The sequence below is a fragment of the Barbatula barbatula genome (assembly GCF_947034865.1).
Source record: "Barbatula barbatula genome assembly, chromosome: 9".
NCBI classification, from domain to species: domain Eukaryota; kingdom Metazoa; phylum Chordata; class Actinopteri; order Cypriniformes; family Nemacheilidae; genus Barbatula; species Barbatula barbatula.
This window is the reverse complement of record NC_136772.1, coordinates 22,473,561-22,495,177: the sequence shown is the minus strand read 5'-3', so window position 1 is coordinate 22,495,177 and position 21,617 is coordinate 22,473,561. Positions and strand designations below refer to the sequence as shown.

The following is a 21,617-nucleotide window of genomic DNA, read 5'->3' as shown; positions in this document are numbered from 1 at the left end:
TTGACAGATTCTATAATGTATATCAATGGCCCGCTCTGTGGTTGTCAAAGATTTAAAATCTTAAGATGTGCCTTTGTGAAGTGTCTTCCTTTAAATGAAGTATTGCAGCATTTTTTATTCATAAAAGGCCTCTGGCAAGTCATTTAACTTTCATACTGTGACATATTTACAGGTGAAACAGAATATTCAATGAGGCAAAATGCACGTCGGGATTTACTCCTTCAAAAATGTATTAGAAAATAAAATTGGTCTCTGGCTGAAGCAAGTTATTACATATTAATGATGACGAAGACAAAAATGTTTTAGTTCAGAATAACAACTCATAGAGTTTTTGTAAATGATAAAAACCATCGATATATTCACAATTACCCAACGTCTCTTCTGTGTTCCAGCGGTGATGTCACGCACCCATGAGGCTCCTGGTGAAATGGGAAAGGCCGTGATCATTCCTAAAGAACAGCAGGACAAGATGAAAGAACTCTTTAAAATCAATCAGTTTAACCTGATGGCCAGCGACATGATTGCGCTTAACAGAAGTCTGCCGGATGTCAGGCTGGACGGGTGAGTATGTGTACACAAACTACCAGGAGGTGTCAGAACAAAACTTCCTAAACATCAGCTATCAAACTCGGTTTCTGGCAATATCATATTAATCTTGAGCACCTATTCAGTAGTATTGCATTCGTCGTATATTCGAAGAGTGTTTAGTTTGGTCAAATTAATAAAAGAGTGATTCAGCTGTATGATTATTTCCGGTAAAACACGGGCTGCTGGACGCAGGCAGTGGGATGGAATTACAGCCGGAGCTAGGGTGGCCATACGTCCGGATTTGGGCCGGACAGTCCGGATTTTAAGCCCCCGCTCCGGCGTCCAGCGCAGCCTCAAGCCGGACACTCCTTTGTCCTCCTTTTCGGAGTTGCGCTGAATCGGCCTTAAAAAACCCTCTAAAACCTTTATTGGGACGCAGCAGCATAGCGTCTGACGCCGTAAGATCTCCGGTCAAACAAATGATTGGCTGAAAGAGGTGTCAAATAAATATCTTATATATAATTGGTTAAAAACTTAAACAAGCCTCCACGACGTGGAGGTGGAGTCCACGTACTGGCTACGTCACATTATAACGTTAACATGCCGAAACGTCCGACATCATTTAATCCGGAATGGACAAAAGACCACAAATTCATATCAAAAAGCAGTAGAGATGCTTTCCGTGGATTTTGCACACTATGTCGCTGTGAAGTGGATGTTAGATGTAAAGTGAAAGCCGCCATTGACCAACATGCCAGCACTGAAAAACATAAACGTGACCGACGAGCTGCTGGTACGTCTTCCCTTAGCAACATCACCTCAGGATGACAAAATCTCCGCTGCAGAGCTTTGTAAAGTTGTCATCATGCAGTCAAGTATCACCAGTCATACAGGAGTGTCTTGAATAAATACAAATACTGTGAACAAACACTATAGGTCTACATCAAGATATGTCGTAGATCAAACTGTCTGGCAATGAATAGAGTAGGCCATTTCAGAATCACTGTATCATGATACCATAGATATGATAGACAAAATTGTATTGTATTTGCGAGTACACCAGATGCAGTTATTCTTGCCTCACTAAATGCCGCAAAGTGTCCTCCTTTCTGGTGTTATGGAAATGGCCACCCTAGCCGGAGCAAACAACGCATCATCGCATTAATTCCTTCCTGTTTATTAAATTTTTCACGTACGCGCCGATTGGCAACAAAACACAGACATATGACTTAGTTTCACTTACTGTGAGGTTCATGTTCGGCATCTTTTAGCACTGGGACCGCACCATTTCTATCAGTTTCAAACGATGTCCAAATCCAGCGTTATATCCACCGTTTTCATCACTGAAGCATTGAAATTCAGTGAACAAACAAACACACCACAAACTTCTCTCCCTAACGCAAGATGAAACTGTGATCCAGACTTATACAAAACGTTCTGGGTGAGTGCTGGGGGAGTGCATCAAGCACAGAAATACTACGTCATACGTCCAACTCGTTTTTTAACAAGTTGACCACGTGACAAATTGGAAAGCTAGCACGTACAACAGTGTAAAGAAGTCAGAATGCATGAAACCGAGTGAAATCCCCCCTTTTAGCATAACCATGTTTAGAGGAAATATGGAGACATTTGTGCCATGAGAAAACAACCATGCAAACAAGAAGTGCTCTGGGCGTTATTTACCTGTTCTTTGGAGACCAGTTAATGTAGGTTGAGCTACAAGCCAGTGTTCAATACATCAGGCATTCTCAAGCTTTTTGTTGCGGCCCCCCGTATATAAACCTGTAATCTAAATCTTTAAATTAGAATTCAACCAAAAACATTCCATTCTACAATGCTGGAACATCAGTACTTTTATTTGGTCTTATTTTTCTGATGTTTGATTGCATAAAAGTTATGATCAATAAATAATCATATATTGCCACAAAATCCGTATCCCTTCTCTTCTTCACTCATTTATAAGCTCACTCTATCACAAGCAATGTTATGCTTTTTACTTTTCTTGGTGACCATTTTTCCATCTGCCTCTGTATCTGCATTCACACGATGACAGAATTGATGTTAAATTCCATGTCCTGAAAGGAATAGTTCACCCCCAAGAAAATCTGTTATCGAACCGAATTAACCTAATGTAAATGTTAAATGAAGTAGCTTGAAACAATGCGTGAAAATGAATCACTCATTTGGAGTATAATGTTATCTCAATGTTCTATACTGTTCTATATAAAGTACATATTTCTGCTAGGTGCATATGGTTTGTTTATGCAGTTTATATATGTTCTTGTGTTTCTCAGATGTAAGACCAAGACATACCCTGACGACCTCCCGAACACCAGCATTGTGATTGTGTTTCATAATGAAGCATGGGGTACTCTCCTGAGAACCATACATAGCGCCATAAACCGCTCGCCCAGACACCTACTGCTGGAGATACTTCTGGTGGACGACGCCAGCGAGAGAGGTTCCAGGCACATCATCATTCTTATTTTGCCCTTATACAGTCTTTAATTTCCCTTTTATTGTTTATTATTGAAGAATACGGTCTCATAAAGCATCAAGCAGGGCTTTGGTCTTTCACTTTTCTGTTGCCTTTATTTTGTTGGTGTTTGTTGAGCTACTTGTAGTTCTAGTGGTATTGATTTGAATGAGATATAACCACTGCTTTATGGCAAGCTATCATTTTGTTTCATTCTTCCAGATTTCCTGAAAAATAAATTAGAGGAATATGTTGCCCATCTTGAAGTTCCGGTACGGATTTTGAGGATGGAACAGCGATCTGGTTTAATTCGAGCGCGGCTGAGAGGGGCAGCTGTTGCACGAGGGCAGGTCATAACCTTCTTGGATGCCCACTGTGAGTGCACTGTGGGGTGGCTGGAGCCGCTGCTGGCCCGTATTAAAGAGGACAGGTGAGCTGGCTCGACTGCTTTTTTAAAACAGACAGCTACCGTCTAGGGTTGGGCTGATATACGATGCCATCGTCCATCGCTGGTGGCTGGCAGACATGATCGCGATAGTCGATTTATTCCGCAATATATAAACTTGATGTAGGTCGTTTTTGGTGATGCAATATATGACTGGAGTCAATTATTACGCTTATACCCCAGTTACCACACAACAGGACATTGTTAAAATGTTTCATTTAAATATTTGTCATGTTATTTTCTTTTAAATGCTGTTAGTAGGACTTCTTTCTTGCCCATCTAATTTCGAGCATCCGTTAGAGCGAACAGACTCGGAAGCTTGAACCAGTTTGAAATGCTTTGTTTATTAAAACGAAACTGCACACTTTTCCATTAACAGTAAAGTTTGACAGTATAAACGTCAGATCAAGAGCGGGTGCTGTGCGGTGATGGCCTGTAGGCTACACTATAGCCTTTCTGTTATTTAAACTTGGCGAAGGGATATGGAACTGGAATGCGGTCAGCAGACCCGGAACACCTTCATAGGTGTGTATATAATATCGTGACATTATGCATGTAAGCCCACTCTGCTCCTATTTTCTAATGTTTTCCGTCTTTATTTATTTTGTATTTTTTGCCATTTCACTTCAGGTTGTCGTGTGGAGAGTTTATTCTGTTATAAAAAAATATTTCACTTACCGTTTCTGTGATTCCTATGATAATCCAAGGTCCGTGCGCATGTAGCGTTTATTGCCGTCTGAACGCTTATATGTCAAAGAGCAAAATCATATTTAGACTTTGAGGCCCCCCCGTGGTTGGGGGGCCCCAGGCAATCGCCGGTTGGACGGGCCGGCCCCGAAACTACCACATGGATGAATAGTGCTTGTAAAAAATAATTCAAACATACTGACTTTTTTCACCTCATTCCTTTACACCTCCATTTGAACATATTATCTTTATATTTGGCTCATGGTTCGTCTATAATCCTGCAGTCCATCTTATTGATGTGTGATGTGTCTCCATTTGAAAAGTGATCGTTATTAGATTATAAAAGCACATATTTACAATTACATTGCTGACAATATCCTGTTACTCTTAAAGCCAGACACGCACAGAGCACATACCCTCATAATCGGGTGCATTTGACACTTCAGACCTCTTTATAATAGAGCATGTGTGCGCTGCATCGCACACTTCAATGAAATGTATTCTATTGCCCTGTCCGGCTGAGTCCCTGGGCAGTAAGGTACGCATATGACTTGGTCGTTTTGATGTTTCAAGCGTGGTTCCTATATTGAGTTTGCATTGATCAGAATCAGTCTAGTGCTAAAGCCAGATGTGTTCATCCAATTAGCTGCCATAGAGCTAAGAGAAATCAGGGCAAAGGGATTTTTACACAGATCAGAGGGGATTTGAGCCATTCTGTAGGTACTGTATATGGCTGTAGAAAACAGTAAGTTATTGTAATGAATGGGGCAGACCCGCATTCATCCAATCGTCAAAGACCGCCGTCTTCCAAAGACTGTTCATCGTTGCTCACTTTCTGTTTGTTCACAAAAAAGCCAATGCTGTTTCATGAACACATGGCAATGAATTGTTGTTCCATGTCATATGTTTGGATTACTCTTTGTCTTGTTTGCTCAGACTGATTAATTGTATTATTCAACGTGTATAAGTGTAGCACTTTATCCTCGCATTTTATAATTTACTTTACCATGTTTGCATGTATTACACAGCGCCACAAATTTTTATAAGAACAGTGTTGCCAGCTTAGTGGTTTTGTCACTATAGATTTTGAGACACCTTTAACTACTTTTACCAAAAAGTGCCTAGCGACAAATTGAATGACTAGTCGGATAAGCCGAAGCTTGTATATTCTGCCTCGCCTGTAGTGCCTTGTAAGAATGAGGTCTTGGTGTCCCGGCGCAGAATTGCCGCTCTCTGCATCTACTCAGTTCAGTGAGCCAAGAGGAGCGCACAGCACCTGACACGGGAACGAGCCGCGCTCGTACAAAACACAGTTTGCAAGGGCCAATCATTTATCTATATTGTTTCCTCCTTAGTTTTACATTTAAAACATATTTGACTCTTTAGACATGTGAATAATAGCACAGCTCATGTATAAATAGGCAGAGTTTGTTAGGTGTATGGCTTTTTGGAATTTGAATGGGTCGCATTCGTTACCTTAAAAGTAAAATGGCAAAGACATTTTTAGAAATAACAATATTTATGTAAAATATTACTAGTAAAAAAAGCTCAAAACAATAAAAAAATATGTTTTTGAGGTTACATATAAAATATGACAAAGACAAAATGTGTATAAATATTAGGCTGTATTAAATATTCATATTCATTTATAAACAGTATGTTATATTTATAACAGTTAGATATGTAAATAAGGATGACCAAGTACAAACCGCAAATCAATTAAGTCTTTTGTTTCCGTTTATATTTTGTGCCGTTTTTGTTTTACCCCAATTGTTGGCTTTTGTTTTGATTCTTAAAGTTTGAGTTTATTCTATGCAGATAATTTCGTTTGTCGTATTTGCAAGTCACGTGGCGTACAAAAGTCACATTACCATTCGCGGTATGTTTAGGCAGAACATTTGAAAAGATAGGATGTAAGGAATTCACATTAAGTTATATCTTATGATGGCCCAAATGCACGAAAACGAGTGAGTGCAGTATGGCGATTTATTAGGAACAGTGAGGTAATATGTGAAAATATATAAGGATAATTGAAATCTCTCTTCGCGCTTTCATCACAGTAGGTGGCACTATGCACTAAACTTGGTTTGCAACCTGCCATAAAACGTACAAAGAAGTACGGCCAGAATGACATAGCGCGAGAAGAAACAAACTACACTTTAATCGCAAAACATTGTTTAATGGAAACGCAGCCATTCTGCAAAGTTTTTATATTGACATTTAGAAAATGTTGTGTAAATCTGTAATGGAAACTTGGCTACTATTATCCTGTGATAACACTGTCCAGAGATCCATCCCTCTGTATGGCTGTGCATGTGGTAGAATGACAGAATAAGACAAGTCCTAGACTAAAATGAATGTTTGGCCTGTCTTAAGTAACTAAAAATGATCCTGACACATCTTTAAATATGTTAGTGCCGTTGTTTTGTTTCACAATGCAAAACAGTAATGTTTTTTTAATACATTTTTGGATAAAGGTGCCTTAAATATCCTAATTTCCTGTAGCTCAGTGGTTAGAGCAACGCCAGGGTCATGGGTTCGATCTCAGGGAGTGCACATACTCATAATTAATTGTATAGTGTAAGTCGCTTTGGATAAAAGCGTCTGTCAAATGCATATTTGTAAATGTAAGTATGGTCTAGTCCTGGCTTAAGCTAAGCCTTGTCTGTGAAACCGTGCAATATTGTTTTAGCTTCAGACTATTGCCAAGTTCTAGACACTCATGTGTCATGTCTAGTTTGCCTTGTTTGTCAGGGTACACATGCAGCAAATTTGATAAAAGCGTGATTCTTTTTCAAATTGCCTGAACTTGACTGCCATGTGGAGACGAAGGCGAATGGGTTATTTCTGTTTGTTATTCTAGAAGGGCTGTGGTCTGCCCTATCATTGATGTCATCAGCGACGAGACATTTGAGTACATGGCCGGCTCAGATATGACCTATGGGGGATTCAACTGGAAACTTAACTTCAGATGGTATCCAGTTCCTCAGAGAGAGATGGACCGGCGAAAAGGAGACAGGACCCTTCCTGTAAGGTACATTAAAGCTTGAGGTTTTTTTTAACAATTTATAAATGAAAGGTTTGCACATGAAATAAGCAAATATTTTAAAACCTACAAAAGCTTGTCGGACATAGCAACAGGAACGAAGGGGGCGGGGTTTTGCGAGGGGTCAATGGCTGGATAGAAATATCTGGCAAAAGCATACAGAAAATGTATAATGTATATGATTCTAGCCATCCCTGCTATCTGACAAAGAAATAACCCATATCCGTTTGTGTGTCTGAACATTTTAAGAACTCCAACAATGGCGGGAGGTCTGTTCTCTATTGACCGAACATATTTCGAAGACATCGGCACGTATGACTCGGGTATGGATATATGGGGAGGAGAAAACCTGGAGATGTCTTTTAGGGTGAGCATTTAATTAAATAATGTCGGTTTAATCTTTGCCGTACCATATCGCTATTCCGGCAAAGTGGGCCTTATGTGTCAATCTAATGTAGAAACGAGAGCAGATCCTAGCGCAGAAATCCTCAGATTGCAACAGGGTTCACGTCTGATTCATGAAACATCTGTGTGCAGCCAATTCCATCAAACGAATGATGAAGAATGTCTCCACGGAGGATGAACTTTGACCTCAAATGTTCAAATAAACCATCATTTTCTTCCAAATGACATATTATACAATATACACGTAAACTATGCACTTTACTAGGATTGTATCATCTTAAATAGTATTCTTAATGGCTTTATAATACAAAGGCAGCGTTCCACGTTTCATATTCCTGAAATAGTTTAATCATATTTTCACACAAAATATGCACTCTTATCTTACACCAAAAATACCTCTTACTCTCTGAATTTCATGCGCCCCGATTTTCTGCATTGACTATATTTATGATTGAGTTTCTCTAATATTCTAATAGTAATATTTGTTATATGCTAAATGCATGTATAGTCTGATTGTGTATACTGTATCAGATTATCATTTGCTTTGTATGTCTGGCTATAGATCTGGCAGTGTGGAGGATCTCTTGAGATAGTCACATGTTCTCATGTGGGTCATGTATTCCGGAAAGCCACACCATACAGCTTCCCTGGTGGAACTGGTCAAGTTATTAACAAGAACAACAGACGACTGGCTGAAGTCTGGATGGATGAGTTTAAAGATTTCTTCTACATTATCTCACCGGGTAAGGCTCCTCAGAAATGTGTAAATGACTTGAAATGACTGCAATTTTAATGGTTGGGGTTGATAATATCAACTGTAATTTCTGTAATGAATTCTGTAATGAAAATCTGAAAATGTACTTTCAGTCATCAGTTTGACAGAACATCTGTTAACTCTTCTCCTCTCAGTCTGCCACAAATTACATTTCGGAATGAAACGGATCAATCAACTCAGTGTAAAACAAGAAGTACGTCACAATAAGGAAATTGACCACAACCTTAGAATACCGTTGCTGCGAAACTGAATCGTAGATGTTCCACTCATGAATACTTGATGGCCAAATGCTTAAAGTTTTTTAGCCATTACAGTTCACTGAATGACCAGACAAATAGGGGAGAACTACAGTTTGGGAACTAAACCTGTTCATGCAATCTTGCGTCTGAAGTCGGACACATTTTTAACCAGAATGCATTGCATTTGACATGCATCAGTCATTCTGGTCTTACAGGAGTGTGACACTGAGCTCTTAAAGACAGAGATATACAAGTAAAAAAAAAACACTCGAACAAAATTTCATGCAGTATGTAAAAACAAACTGTGCATATTTTTTCTTGATGGAGCCCTATGGGACATCAGTAACATCTGTATGTGTAATAGAATGAGAGTGATAGACTGATAACCCTCTGCAGAAGCCACACACGAGAGCACCCATACACACCACTGTCCACTGACACCGTGGAATGAATTTACAGTGGACTATATTTGTGTCTCACTTTTTATAACTGGAGGAAAAGTGCTGTTGAGGCACCCTCTAGTGTTTCATACGGAGCAATAAGTAAATAAAATGGTCTGGATTTTTGTATTTATTCCAAATTGGTCAAAAGTTGTGTAACGTTTAAACGTGTTCTAATCTAAAAGCTTACATACAAAAATTTGTTTTATCCATTTATTGTAATTACAAATACAAATAAATAATCGTTAATCATTACAGAATCTAAACGAATGTCATCTGAAATAGAGATACAGGTTAGGATCAGGTTTTTACTGCATGCCATGAATTTATATGACCAGATTTTGTTTGTAGGTTGACCCCATTGACTACCATAGTGGGAAAATTACTTTAGAGTTTTTTTGTTCCGTTGAACTCAAAAGAAGATATTTTGAAGAATGTAGGACAGCAATTGTCAATTTTCTACTATGGTAGTCAATGGTGTCCAATAACCGTTACAAGTAATTTCTTCCAAATAATCCTCTGTGTTTATCAGAACAAAGAAACGCATAGAGGTTTGGAACAACTAGAGAGTGAGCAATTCATGACAGAAATTTCTTTTTTGGGTGAACTAGTCCTTTAATGCCAATATCTTCATAATGTCATGATCTGCAAAAGACCTATCTCTCTCTCTCTTTTACGTTTGTGCGTCTGCACAGGTGTGGTTCGAGTGGATTATGGAGACGTCTCCTCTCGGAAAGCTTTAAGAGAAGCTCTGAAGTGCAAACCATTCTCATGGTACCTGGAGAACATCTACCCCGACTCTCAGATTCCACGGAGGTATTACTCCCTCGGAGAGGTATAAAACTCTAAATGTTATTCTTTTCAGATATTGTCAGATGGTGAATTAAATTGCTTCAGTTTCAGCCTGTGCACATACCTAGCATACATATTTATATGTGTGATTATATTAAAGGGATAGTAGGGAAAATAAATATGGCAGTAAATTTGGGATGAGATCCGTTTGGTTACTGTCACGGTTCCAAATATCTTCCTTTGTGTTCATCAGCACAAAGACATTTATACAGGTTTGGAACAATCTGAGGCTGAAATTTCATGTTTGTGTGAACTATCCATATAGTGTTACAATACAGGTAGAGGGACGATGCTACCCGGAGAGTTGAAGTTGACTTAAAGGTTTATTCCAGGGAAAATAGAAGACAGGTGAAACCATCCAGGTAACATCCACAGGTGAGTAAACATACGACAGGTAACATCCAGGGGTGAATATAAATCCAAACAATGGGTAACATCCACGGGTAAGTATAATCCTAATAACGGGTAGCATCCATGCGTATCGCGAATAGGTCTAACTAATGCACGGAACATAACAGCAACTGGACTCGACGACAAACGCAACTGGACTCGACGACAAACGCAACTGGACTCGACGGCAAACGCAACTGGACTTAACAAATAAAAGACAGGGCATATATAGTCTTCTGGGGATGAGGTGCAGGTGTGATTGCAATCATAGTGGTAATTGGGTGCAAGGCATTATGGGAAGTGTAGTCCGTAATGTTAATTCCGGTTGAATGGGAACGGTTGAAGCTAGGTGAAGGCACTGATGTGGGGGGCATGGCTGGCGGTGTTGGCAGGCTCATTACATTTAAGAGCACACAACAATGTTTAATAAACATAACACAAGGAAACAAAAAGCGTAATATTTTAAATCTATGACAGCTCGTCACTATACAATGATAATGTTCTATTTGACATTTCTATTAAAAAAAAATCTATTTATTGACATTATGTGATGCGTGTTAAGTTGGGTACATGTTGGGACTTTTTAGAAAACTAAAAGGTTTGATCTACAAAGTCTACAAATTTTTTCTAGTAAGTACTGTTTTTGAGTTTATCCGTTTGTTGGCACACCAGAGGACCAAACAGCATCAGCTTTTTGTTTCCCTATTTTCTCTTTTTTTAAAGTCCAGGTTCCTGCCTAAAATGAACATCGGAATTAGACTAAATATTTGCCACTTTTATGCTTTAATTGAACAAGAAAAAGGATATTATAACATTATTAAAAGTTAAAACATTTTAACACGTTGACACATTATTACATCCCATTTTGTAAGGCAATCGTTTTTAAAAACACTAACAATTTATTCAATGAATGTTTTGCAAGATAGAACCTGATAATTCCAAGCAGAAACTGTTTTTCCTTTTAGAAATGGAAGGTTCTGCAATTGACCTGTTCTTAAAAAAATGGACCTGTCCCCTTTTACAAATTGATGTCTCTGTCATGTAAGAGGCTACATGTAATGCAAACACTTTGAACCCTTATATGTGACCCTGGACAACACAACCAGCCTATTTGACTCATGCAATGTATTTTTGGCTTTTACTAAAAATGTTCCTGTGCTACTTAAGACTGGTGTTGTGGTCACATATCTCAAAATCTGTTCAGAATGCGAACAGAATCTTATAATTCCAAGCTGACAAGCTGTTTACATAAACAATGCCGTTGCATTCTGACTGCAATTAATGTCAACGCCAGACACATTTTTCAGGTTATCCATTAATGTGTGCTTGATGATCAAAGACCATGTCTTGAATTACACAAACAAATGTTTTTGTTTTGTGTTTAGATCAGAAACGTTGAGACCAATCAGTGTGTGGATAACATGGGCCGTAAAGAGAATGAAAAGGTTGGTTTCTTCAACTGTCATGGAATGGGCGGCAACCAGGTGAGAACATCCCCAAGGATGTGTTTGTTTTTTTAGCTTTATTGTTATAAAGGATTGGCTAACGCATGTGCAGCAAGTTATAATGGAAATAATACTTTACATATGAACTTTCTCCACGATTATTCCCAACGGATCATCTTGTTCTGTAGGTATTCTCGTACACAGCTGATAAAGAGATCCGTACAGATGATCTGTGTCTGGATGTATCGCGGCTCAACGGACCTGTCGTTATGCTGAAATGTCACCACATGAAGGGAAACCAGATGTTTGAATACGATGCGGAGGTACACAATTAGTTTGCATAACTCGGTTACGATTGGAATTCACCATTATCGTATCCACACGCAGGGAGGAACAAGTAAAGGTGACATGACATAGTGACGGAAGACAAGCTATGAGGATCGTCATTGTGGGCTTGTTTAGGAAAATGAAGCTAATACGTTTTAAAAAAATAAGCACGTGTTCAAAAATCTTTCAAATGTATTATTTGTGTTCTGCAAAAGAAAAAGTCATATTAATGAAATGTACCAGAGATGAAAACCGCTACTCTAAGCCACTAGATGGTGCTACTGTATGTACCACGTTCAGTATCCACCCGACTGTTCATGGTGTGACACTACTTTATTTTTAGAATAACCAATACTAAGAGCTGATCCAGAATCAGATTTCCCCCTTGTCTGGATATTGATCACAAGTCCTAAGCCAGAACAGTGTCTCCGAGATGCTGTGCACTTAGTGCTCCTCGAAATGGCCATTGATTTGACTTTCTTTTTGTACATTTCTTAGTATGTGGGCAAATGGGAATATGACTTTAAGGTAAGATAATGTTTTATTTAAGTTTGGTGTTTGTGATCTAGAATCTAGACCCACTATAGTTACATGCATTACATTGTGAGTTGTTGGGAAATATAAAAGCGCGAGTTGACAATACATACACATTTGTAGGGCTGTACATGTCATATAGAGTGGTCACGCTGGGAAATATATCTGATTACTTTATGCGTACTGTATCATCCCCCTCTTAGGTTTCCACGAGCGTCCGTGGACATTGATTTTCTTTGAAAGTACAGTAATCGATACCTGAGATTCATTACAACATTCTCAAGATGTCCAGAAACGCATATCACATACACCACAACTGGTAATTGTTTACAAGCAAAGAAGGCCTTACTGTAGACAGCTTTGTAACTGTCGATATCCCTTACAGTTAATATTGCAGATTATACTCCTTGCTGTCCCGTTCGATTCTATATAAATAAACGAGTCTTTGATTTGAGAGAAGACATCGCACTTCAGCTGTAAGTGACCTGAATGCTGAATCGCAAAGAGGCTGAAGAAATCAGAAGCCATCTAAAAATAGAGCTCCGTGCCACAGGAGGGCATCCAGCTCACCCCAAATGCACGGCATTACAATTATTTTACAGCCTTCAAAGTTATGCTCGGTGATGCATCTAGTGGAAAATTATCCTGACATCTGTCACGTGCAGCTGGTACACAAAGCGCACGACGAAGGAGTAGAGTTGCAAAAGGTAATTTAATAAATCCAGGAGAGAAAAGACCGTAAACACAGGAACACAAAGCACACGTAACCATAAACACAATACAGGACATTGGACAAAAGCAAACGCAGGTCTTAAATACAAAGGGGAAATGCAATTTGTGACTAACATGGTAAGCTCAGAAACACATGAACACAGAGCTAAACCAAAACATAACATGACCGTGACAACATCATTGCCATTCTACAATTTCATACGATTAAAATGGGATTCTCTTTCCAGCCAAAAGGAGATTTTGTATCGCATTTTAAACCTCTCGATCCTTGGCAACCAGAGAGATTTCTTTTAAAATAACATTCTGTTTTTTTACACGGCGTGAGAGAATTGACTCAGTTTCTGGCATTGTTTTCTTCACTGCGTCTTTCTGGCACCGTTTTCATCACTGCGTCTCACTTCATCAGCTCCATTACACTTTATTTCAGTCATTATGAGACACAAAATAATCAGTTTACATTTCAACACTCTTCGTCCATGATTCCCATTAGTTCCCTTTCCCGAATGTTCCATAGTTTTTTTAAAGTAAAATTTACTTATGTTTTCTGTCAAGTAAACTATTACGAGTGAAATTTACTTTACAAAAAAGGTTTGCACAAATAACCCAAAAAATCTTAGTTGTAAGTAAATCTTGCTTGTTGTTTTTTTACAGCGTGCATATACAGTTTTCTGATAGGACTTTATTTTAAGGTGCCCTCGTTACACAAATGTATTTACTATAAATGATGCATAACAGACCCTAAACCACACCCTAACCGTATACTAAGTTCATTATTATAACTCAATACTTAAATGTAAAATTACACTTTAACAAGGGCACCTTAAATGACGAATGTCAGGTTTGTTTTGCTTTGACCTCATTATTATCATATTTGTTTTTTGTCATATTTCATGACAACCGTCAGAAACACACCTTCCTTCACATAATCACCCAGTCATGTCTGACCATCAGTCGGTTGGAGGATGGAATGTATGGCCCAACCGTGGAATACTGCGATGATAGCCCCCTTCAGGCCTGGGTGCTGCGCAACTTCACCCGTCTGGAGGTCTTTAGGAAGCTCTACTACAGCCCAACTGATTACTTTCTGTAACTACCACGATTTCCTGTTTATGGCAGGTCAGTTCTGATAGAATTAGCGGCCCAAAGTCAACGGAACGGAATACATTTAACCAGGGACGAACTGGCCATTGGGCGTTTTCCCGGTGGGCCGCTAGCGCTTGTGGCTGGAATGAAGGCTTGGGCCGCTCAGACGGATGTATTATAAATGCGAATGCAGAAGACACGTATCGGTCGACAGACCCGACCATACACCACTATTTATTTTTAATTGACTGCACTTATATTTGACTTTGAAGGAATCCAAAAGTAATCCGATTACATTATTTTTATATTGGTGCTTGGATTAAGTACCTTTATAGAAAAGACGTTTTGTGAATATCATGTGTCTTTTCTGTAAGGGTTATTGAATACGTTTTTATGAAGTAATTTGTAACTGTAATGGAATACAAATCAAAAGTAGTCCTCCCAAGTCTATATATATTCCAACAGCAATGTACTCAATATAGAATTTTGTTTCCTTTTCATTTTTTGCATGCAGATGACAACACTGTCAATTAAAAATGTTGAGTTGCTAAATCGCATAAACGTTTCTGTTTTTGATGAAACGCGTGTCATGTAAACATCCCTTGAATCAATTACGCTTGGTCTGAGAGAAACATTTGTATTCATGGGTGATGAGGCTGATGACGGGCAGGTCAGGGATTACAGATATGAAACAGGTGGAGGAGCGTGGGTAATGAAGTCCGAGGGGGAAACACGGGGAGAGACCGAGGGAACCGTGACATTAGTAAAGTCATGTCTCATGGTTGAAGTGTTCTTCTGGGGTCATGGCCTACATTCCAACATTTGAGAGAACTAAAAGAGGACAGCATCTCAAAGAAACACGAATGCAATAAAGCGTCTGCTAGATACGGTATATCCTGCTATTTCAGGGACACTAAATTACATTTCATTTGTAAGGTGTTGTTATCACATTAATATTTTATTTTGATACGGAAATCTGCTGGCAACCAGCACACCCACCTACACTGGGGCTTTTGTGGAGCACGATCAAAGAAGGCGGTTTTATTCGAGGTTGATTATCTGTTCGTGGTGGTTTGAAATGGACCTGTCTTTGTTTACGAGCTCTTTTGAAGTGATCTCATTGTGAAAGGTTTCTTTCATGGCCCCGGCTTTCGCAGATACACTTTCGCGGTCACATGGCAGCTGCGCTCATCACAAACAGAATACGTTTTTATTTTTTATTGTCAAACTCTTGAATTTTAATGGCCACTCGAGAATTTTTTAATATGCATTCTCCTTCTTTCGACATGTTCAGACATCAGTGTTTCATCAACGCTTGTGCATTTGTGTGCGTTTCGTTCTTTCTGTGCATTGTGTCAGTAGTTTGTCTTCTCACTGGTGAACAAACACGAATGGCACTATAGTACAGTATGATTTTCAACAGCTACAAGACTTTTTGTTTTATAATTGTACCCTTTGCATTCAAGTTTTTGTAACTCGGGCGATGTTCAGATGCCACCAGAATGCTGGAGATGTCTTCCCAATCACACACAGTAAAAAACGATGGGTTATTTTTCTAATCCAACCGCAGGGTTGAGCTGACTGGGTCATTTTATTGGGTTATTTTCCAAACGTTGGGTAGTTTTTTAGTAACCCAGTCCGCTGGGTTAAAGGTTGGGTCATTTTATTGGGTTATATTTTAATCAGTACGTTTGCTAACCCCACTCGCTGGGTCACATATTGGGTCATTTCACTGTCATCTGATGCCGGAGTTTACAATCGTCTCGGGAAGGAGTGGTTTACAGCGACGGCAAATTTGTTGGATTTATAATAAGCTTTATATTTATTTACGTTTTATTACTCCAACCAATGGAGATTTCGTTGCTGTGTTATCTTACAATTTTTGAGGGTCATTTTTATGTAATTAGGATATTCATAATTATAACCCAGCAGTTGGGTTAAATTCGTTTCCCGCTCACAACGATCCCGTGGAAGACAACAGCAGCTGTCTGATTACGAAAGGTAAGCACTGTCGTTTTATAATGTCTATAACTGTTTTTAAATTCCTGTGTATGTCAAATATGTCCTACACTTTATTTGCCTTATTTGTAAAAATGAAGCTGTGATCTTAAGTCAGTTTTCTCTTCCTCCGACTTCCGACTAATACTAGTTAAGTTCACGTTACTCAAGTTTGCATCAGTGGACCGGATTTGGGAACCACTGCCTAAAATAATAAACCTTGATGACTTAAGCAGCTTTCAAATGTGGCCTTCGAAGTATGCATGCCTTTACATTGGGACGCACCATGCGTCTGTGAGTTTTAGGATTCTAATCCACCCCAAATTTGATTTACAAGCTTACGAAAGTGCAGCTGTCAGTGTATGTGGATCTAGTGTAGGAGAAGAGACACATTTGACTGCGTTTTGTCCTTTCACTAGAAATTTTGCTCGACTTTGGAGCATGCGTGCATTCATTCATAGTGTCATGTTGATTCCTAGTTCTTGCTTGCCACTCATTAAAACTCCATAACTTTAACAATAAAGATACAGAGAATGATGCCGCCGGGATCCCTTTCGGAGTGTTTTTTTGAAGACTTTGCCTTTTGAAACAGCAAGTCATCTACATCTATTTGTGTGACTAAAACTGCAGAACACAGTTTAGATTTAGTATAATATGATCGCAATTTTCCGTCTGTGTGGACACTAATATAGTAATAGTTATTGCCATGGTGTGAAAGGCTCATAACACCTCCATCAATTAACAAGAACTGTTTGTTTTCTTAAATATGGATATATGGGTCAAAGACGTTAAGATTTTTACAAATGTTATGTCCATAGAAAGCACATTAAATGGGCAAAACCTAGGATAGTTGTTGAATGTCTTTTAATATGTCATTAATAGATTTCCGTTGTAAATATGCCTGAAAAGATTGTTACACTGAATGACATTTAAGTGGGCGTCTTCTGTAAATCAGGGAAAATGTTATGATATTTTTTTTGCTCACAAAAACAAAAATGCAAGTAACTTTTTGTTTTACAACAACAATTTAGAGTAGTATATTACATTCATTGTTTTTATGCTTAAACTCTTTTTCGTCTTTGACCCATATATATATATATATATAGTATATTGTTTATGTCTTCCTTTAGGTGAAATACAAAAGGTAAAATCTTTTTTGCAGAGCATTGAACATCAATCGTGAAGTTCCAGCAAAAATAAAATAAAATAGTAATTCTATATTCCAGCAAAAATATAATAAAATTGTAATTCTATATTCCAGCAAAAATAAAATAAAATTGTAATTCTATATTCCAGCAAAAATAAATTAAAACTTTAAACAGTTAAACAGCATACATATACAGTAAATCGTATTGCTCAAATAAAATAATTGCATGAAGATATATTGATTTTATAGGTCAAACAATCTGGTTTTATTTCAATGTTGACCTAATGGCAGACTTGCCAGATCAAACTCATCTTGTGACGTGAAACGCTAGTGAAAACATGCTTTATGTAAAATGTGTTTTTTGGAAGTGGAATATTTATTTCTTTAGGTCTAAGCTGTCTAGGACAAATAATTGACATATTAAAAATATATAATCTTCATTTTTATTTCTCATGGGCAGCTAGTGGCTGTTCATTATGAACTCAGATGCTCAATGATTCACGGTGAACCTGACACAGCATGTGGTCCGACTCATTTATCTTTCTGTCTTCTGCTTCAATTGTAAAATAGTGTCAGAGCCTGAGCTGTGTATGGTTGAGGGGAAGCAGAACAGTGAATATTCTCACCTATGTCTCAGTGTGAGAGAGTGACTGATTACTTTCATTCAGAGCTGTGGAGGAGCAATCATCTGCAGGCCGGAGGCATTTTGGAGCATGTGTCTGAACTCAGCAGGGCTGCAGCGTACATTACACGATTCTGAAGTTCTGTTGCATGGCACAATGCATAGAAACCATGTTAAACGGGTCCTTTAATCCCAGAATTATTATGTTTATGGTGTGCTAAACAATCGTTCATGTTTCAATTTAAAGAAATGCTTTATATATTACATATTTCACCTGTGTTTCACACAGTCATTTGGATTCTCAGAAAACTGGCTGTTGAGTTCCTTGTTCTGTGAAGTCCCTCATTTTAAAATGCTTTGAATGGTTAGTCTCTTTTGTGATTGGTCTACGAGGTTGAGAAGACCCGCCCATTACCCAAGGTCGATGTCAATTTTGGGATTTGTGATGTCACTAACCCAGTCCCCACGAGCCATTCATCGTGGTCTTTAAAAATTTATTTCTGGTACTTTTTCTGTGAACTTTGAGTGATGCGACTTGACAGATGTTGTTTATGCTCAAACAGCTACAACTACATTTAAAGTGAAGTTCCATCAGACCACCCCTTTAAAACAGGGTTGAGTTGCTGACTTTTGCTTAATACGTTAGTAATTAAGTAAATATTTCGTGTACATTCAACTTTTATTGATCATTTCAACATTTTGGGTTTACATTGTAAATTATTATGATATTTTGTGTAATGTGTCTGAACTGGACATGTTTTGACAGAGAAAACAAATATTATGCTGGCAAACAATATAGAAAAGGACCCTGCCCAAACTGTTGCTATAAAATTAGATGAAACACTTAATCTCTTGTAGTGTTTATATATACAGTATATATATAAATTTCAGTGTTTCCCCACAGCGGCTGACACTCCTCCATGTAAACAGTAACCAGTGTCTGGACATGCCTTCTGAAGATGATAAGATGGTTCCTACTCTCAGAGACTGTAACGGCAAGCGGTCACAGCAGTGGATCCTGAGGAACATGACGATAAATATCTGATGGAACAATCAACCTCTTCAGACGGACATCTTGGCACCAGCCCGACAATAGCAGAGTTTAAAGCCATCTTCAAAGCGCTTCAAGGCTTTGATCAGAACCACAGAGCCCATTTACTGATCCATTAGTGTCTCCAACACAGTCTTGTGTCTCTGCTCATGTTTGAACAACTCTGCTTTAGAACTCAGATTGACTGGTCTGGGGTCAGATCAGAGCTCACCGGCGGCTCTCTGTGAGGTTTGAATGCGTCACAGGCTGTCATTGCTGCTCGTCTTATGCGGGACATCTGGTGCCTCTTAATTATCTTACCCTTCATATTTTAGAGCAGAAGAAATTGTGTCGGCCTATACGCCGGCTGTTTCCTATGCTAGAATCAAAGCTGTGTCGGTCGATGGATTGTGCACTGGCCATACTGTATTAAGCGCTTCTGTTTCTTTTATTGGGGCTGCAATATACACAGTACCTGCCTTAAGAAAACCAGACATCATGAAAGCATGTAGACCATGGAAATAACTTTCCAGATATCACACATTTCAGATATTCTGTCAAATTAGAGGGATCGTTCACCATCTGTACTCACCTTCAAGTTAATCTGTATACATGTCTTTGTTCTGAGGATGAATTTATTTTGGACGATAGCTTGTAACCAAACAGTTCTCGGACCCCTTTGACCACCACAGTAGGAATCACCGTTTTGTTCTGTTCAACACAAAAGAAGATATTTTGAAAAATGTCCCTGTAATTCTACCTACTATGGTACTCAGTGGTGTCCAAGAACTGTTTGGTCCAAATATATTTCTCTGTTTAACTTAACAAATAAATCGATACAGGTTTGGAACAACTTTAGAGAGTGAGAATTTTCATTTTAGGTGAACTTTATTCAACTTGAATTAAATTATGGGAGTGTTTTATTGCATTTTGCATAGCTTTGTTTTTTTTGCAAAGGACCAACCCGAACTGTCAAACTTTTAACTACATTTAAAAGCTTTACACACTTCATAGTGAAATTTCCAGAAAACGCTCTTTATGTAAGCATTGTCACATGATTCTTTGTCACCAAACACACAACAGAAATGACTGGTGTTTTGCGATATTTGATTTGAGCAAAATATTCGTAATGATAAAACCGCATCTGCTAAAAGATACAATATATTTTGATGGTAAAATATGACTGGGACATTCTTTGTTTGATGATCCGCAAAAATTTCCAGTGCGTTTAAGAGTGTGTTCTTTTGTGTGCGAATGTTTTAATTGATGTGACTTGTATATATGTATACCCTGGGAGCATTGTGAGAAGTACCATCATCATTACAGTGATCCTGTCGCTGATTTCAATTCTTCCTCAGCATGTAAAATATACAAGTTAGTTATTTGTACAAAATACGATCTAGAACTTTTCGAGCTTTGTTGTATATAGAAAAATTGCTAATATTTTTTTAAGCTAAAATCTAAAAAGAAGACAAAAAACCAATGGAAATTGAAGTGAATGGGACTGCCTGTTGAGGTGAATGGCTGTGAATGTGTGTTTTGGTGAGCTGTATGCCTACACTGCTACTGTATGACGCAATCTATCATTCTTAAAGTTTGTCGATGTTCACTGTCTGTTTATCAGAAAAGAGCCTTGCATTGTGATATTGATTATCTTGAAATATTTGCTTTTGTAAACTTTACGCAATTGGTAAGTATTTACTTAATGCAGAAAGTGTTTAGTTCCACCCAACTGAGAAAGCCCTCAATGACACTAATAATCTCAATGAATATCTCAATATCTATTACATTTTTGTAAATTATCACTTGCATGGTACACAGGTCTGAGTCTGTACATGTAACTTCATTAAACCTTAAATGTGTAACTTTGTATTTGTCTTAACGTTAACTGTTAGTACTTTTTTTATCTGAATCAACTACGTTTAATAGATTGATAAAGAATTTTAACCGTGACCTGTAATAAACCATTTGTTGTTAAATGTTGAACTTTTGTTTTTATTGATCTTATGCTATCTGGACTATATTATCCATCCGTTTTTGTGGTCTTATTACTCATCTGCATGATTGGTGATGTATACGACTTCAAACGTTCTGACGTGAACACACCTAAACATCTGTCAGCACGCCTAAAACGGTGCATGGCAGGGGAATCTGCAAATATCGCTGCTCGACAAAAAACAAGATTTTCGGAATGCTGTGAAGAAGGAAAGGCCCAGGGAGTGAGGATACAAGTGTCTTTGTGAATATGTGGGCAAGATGGGGAAGGGCAGGATCTGTGCCAATGGCATGGTCTCCTGGATCGGACTCTCTGTCCTTGCTGGTTTTCTTGGTATCTCACTGTTAATCTAGCCGGCTGCTGGCAGGGAGTGGAGCGCTACTTCTCTGGGGCACTGACTGTTGCCGGGTGCCATTCACA

At 38.4% G+C, this 21,617-nt stretch overlaps 1 protein-coding gene across 3 annotated transcripts in view; it reads left to right on the top strand.

Annotated features, from left to right (window-relative positions):
• galnt13 (polypeptide N-acetylgalactosaminyltransferase 13) overlaps window positions 1-21,177 on the top strand; it is a 28,336-nt gene extending 7,159 nt beyond the window's left edge. The window contains exons 3-14 of one of the 3 annotated variants that reach the window (XM_079463511.1): window positions 393-561; window positions 2,823-2,989; window positions 3,227-3,434; window positions 7,000-7,170; window positions 7,432-7,549; window positions 8,150-8,330; window positions 9,737-9,876; window positions 11,669-11,767; window positions 11,917-12,051; window positions 12,554-12,583; window positions 14,226-14,437; window positions 19,076-21,177. In XM_079463511.1, coding sequence (XP_079319637.1) covers window positions 393-561; window positions 2,823-2,989; window positions 3,227-3,434; window positions 7,000-7,170; window positions 7,432-7,549; window positions 8,150-8,330; window positions 9,737-9,876; window positions 11,669-11,767; window positions 11,917-12,051; window positions 12,554-12,583; window positions 14,226-14,411 — 1,604 coding nt within the window. In that variant the 3' untranslated portion in view covers window positions 14,412-14,437; window positions 19,076-21,177. Of the gene's footprint in view, window positions 1-392; window positions 562-2,822; window positions 2,990-3,226; window positions 3,435-6,999; window positions 7,171-7,431; window positions 7,550-8,149; window positions 8,331-9,736; window positions 9,877-11,668; window positions 11,768-11,916; window positions 12,052-12,553; window positions 12,584-14,225; window positions 15,973-19,075 lie in introns of those variants that run through there. The other 2 variants (XM_079463510.1, XM_079463512.1) reach the window with 2 other exon arrangements.
• Window positions 21,178-21,617: the final 440 nt, after the last annotated feature.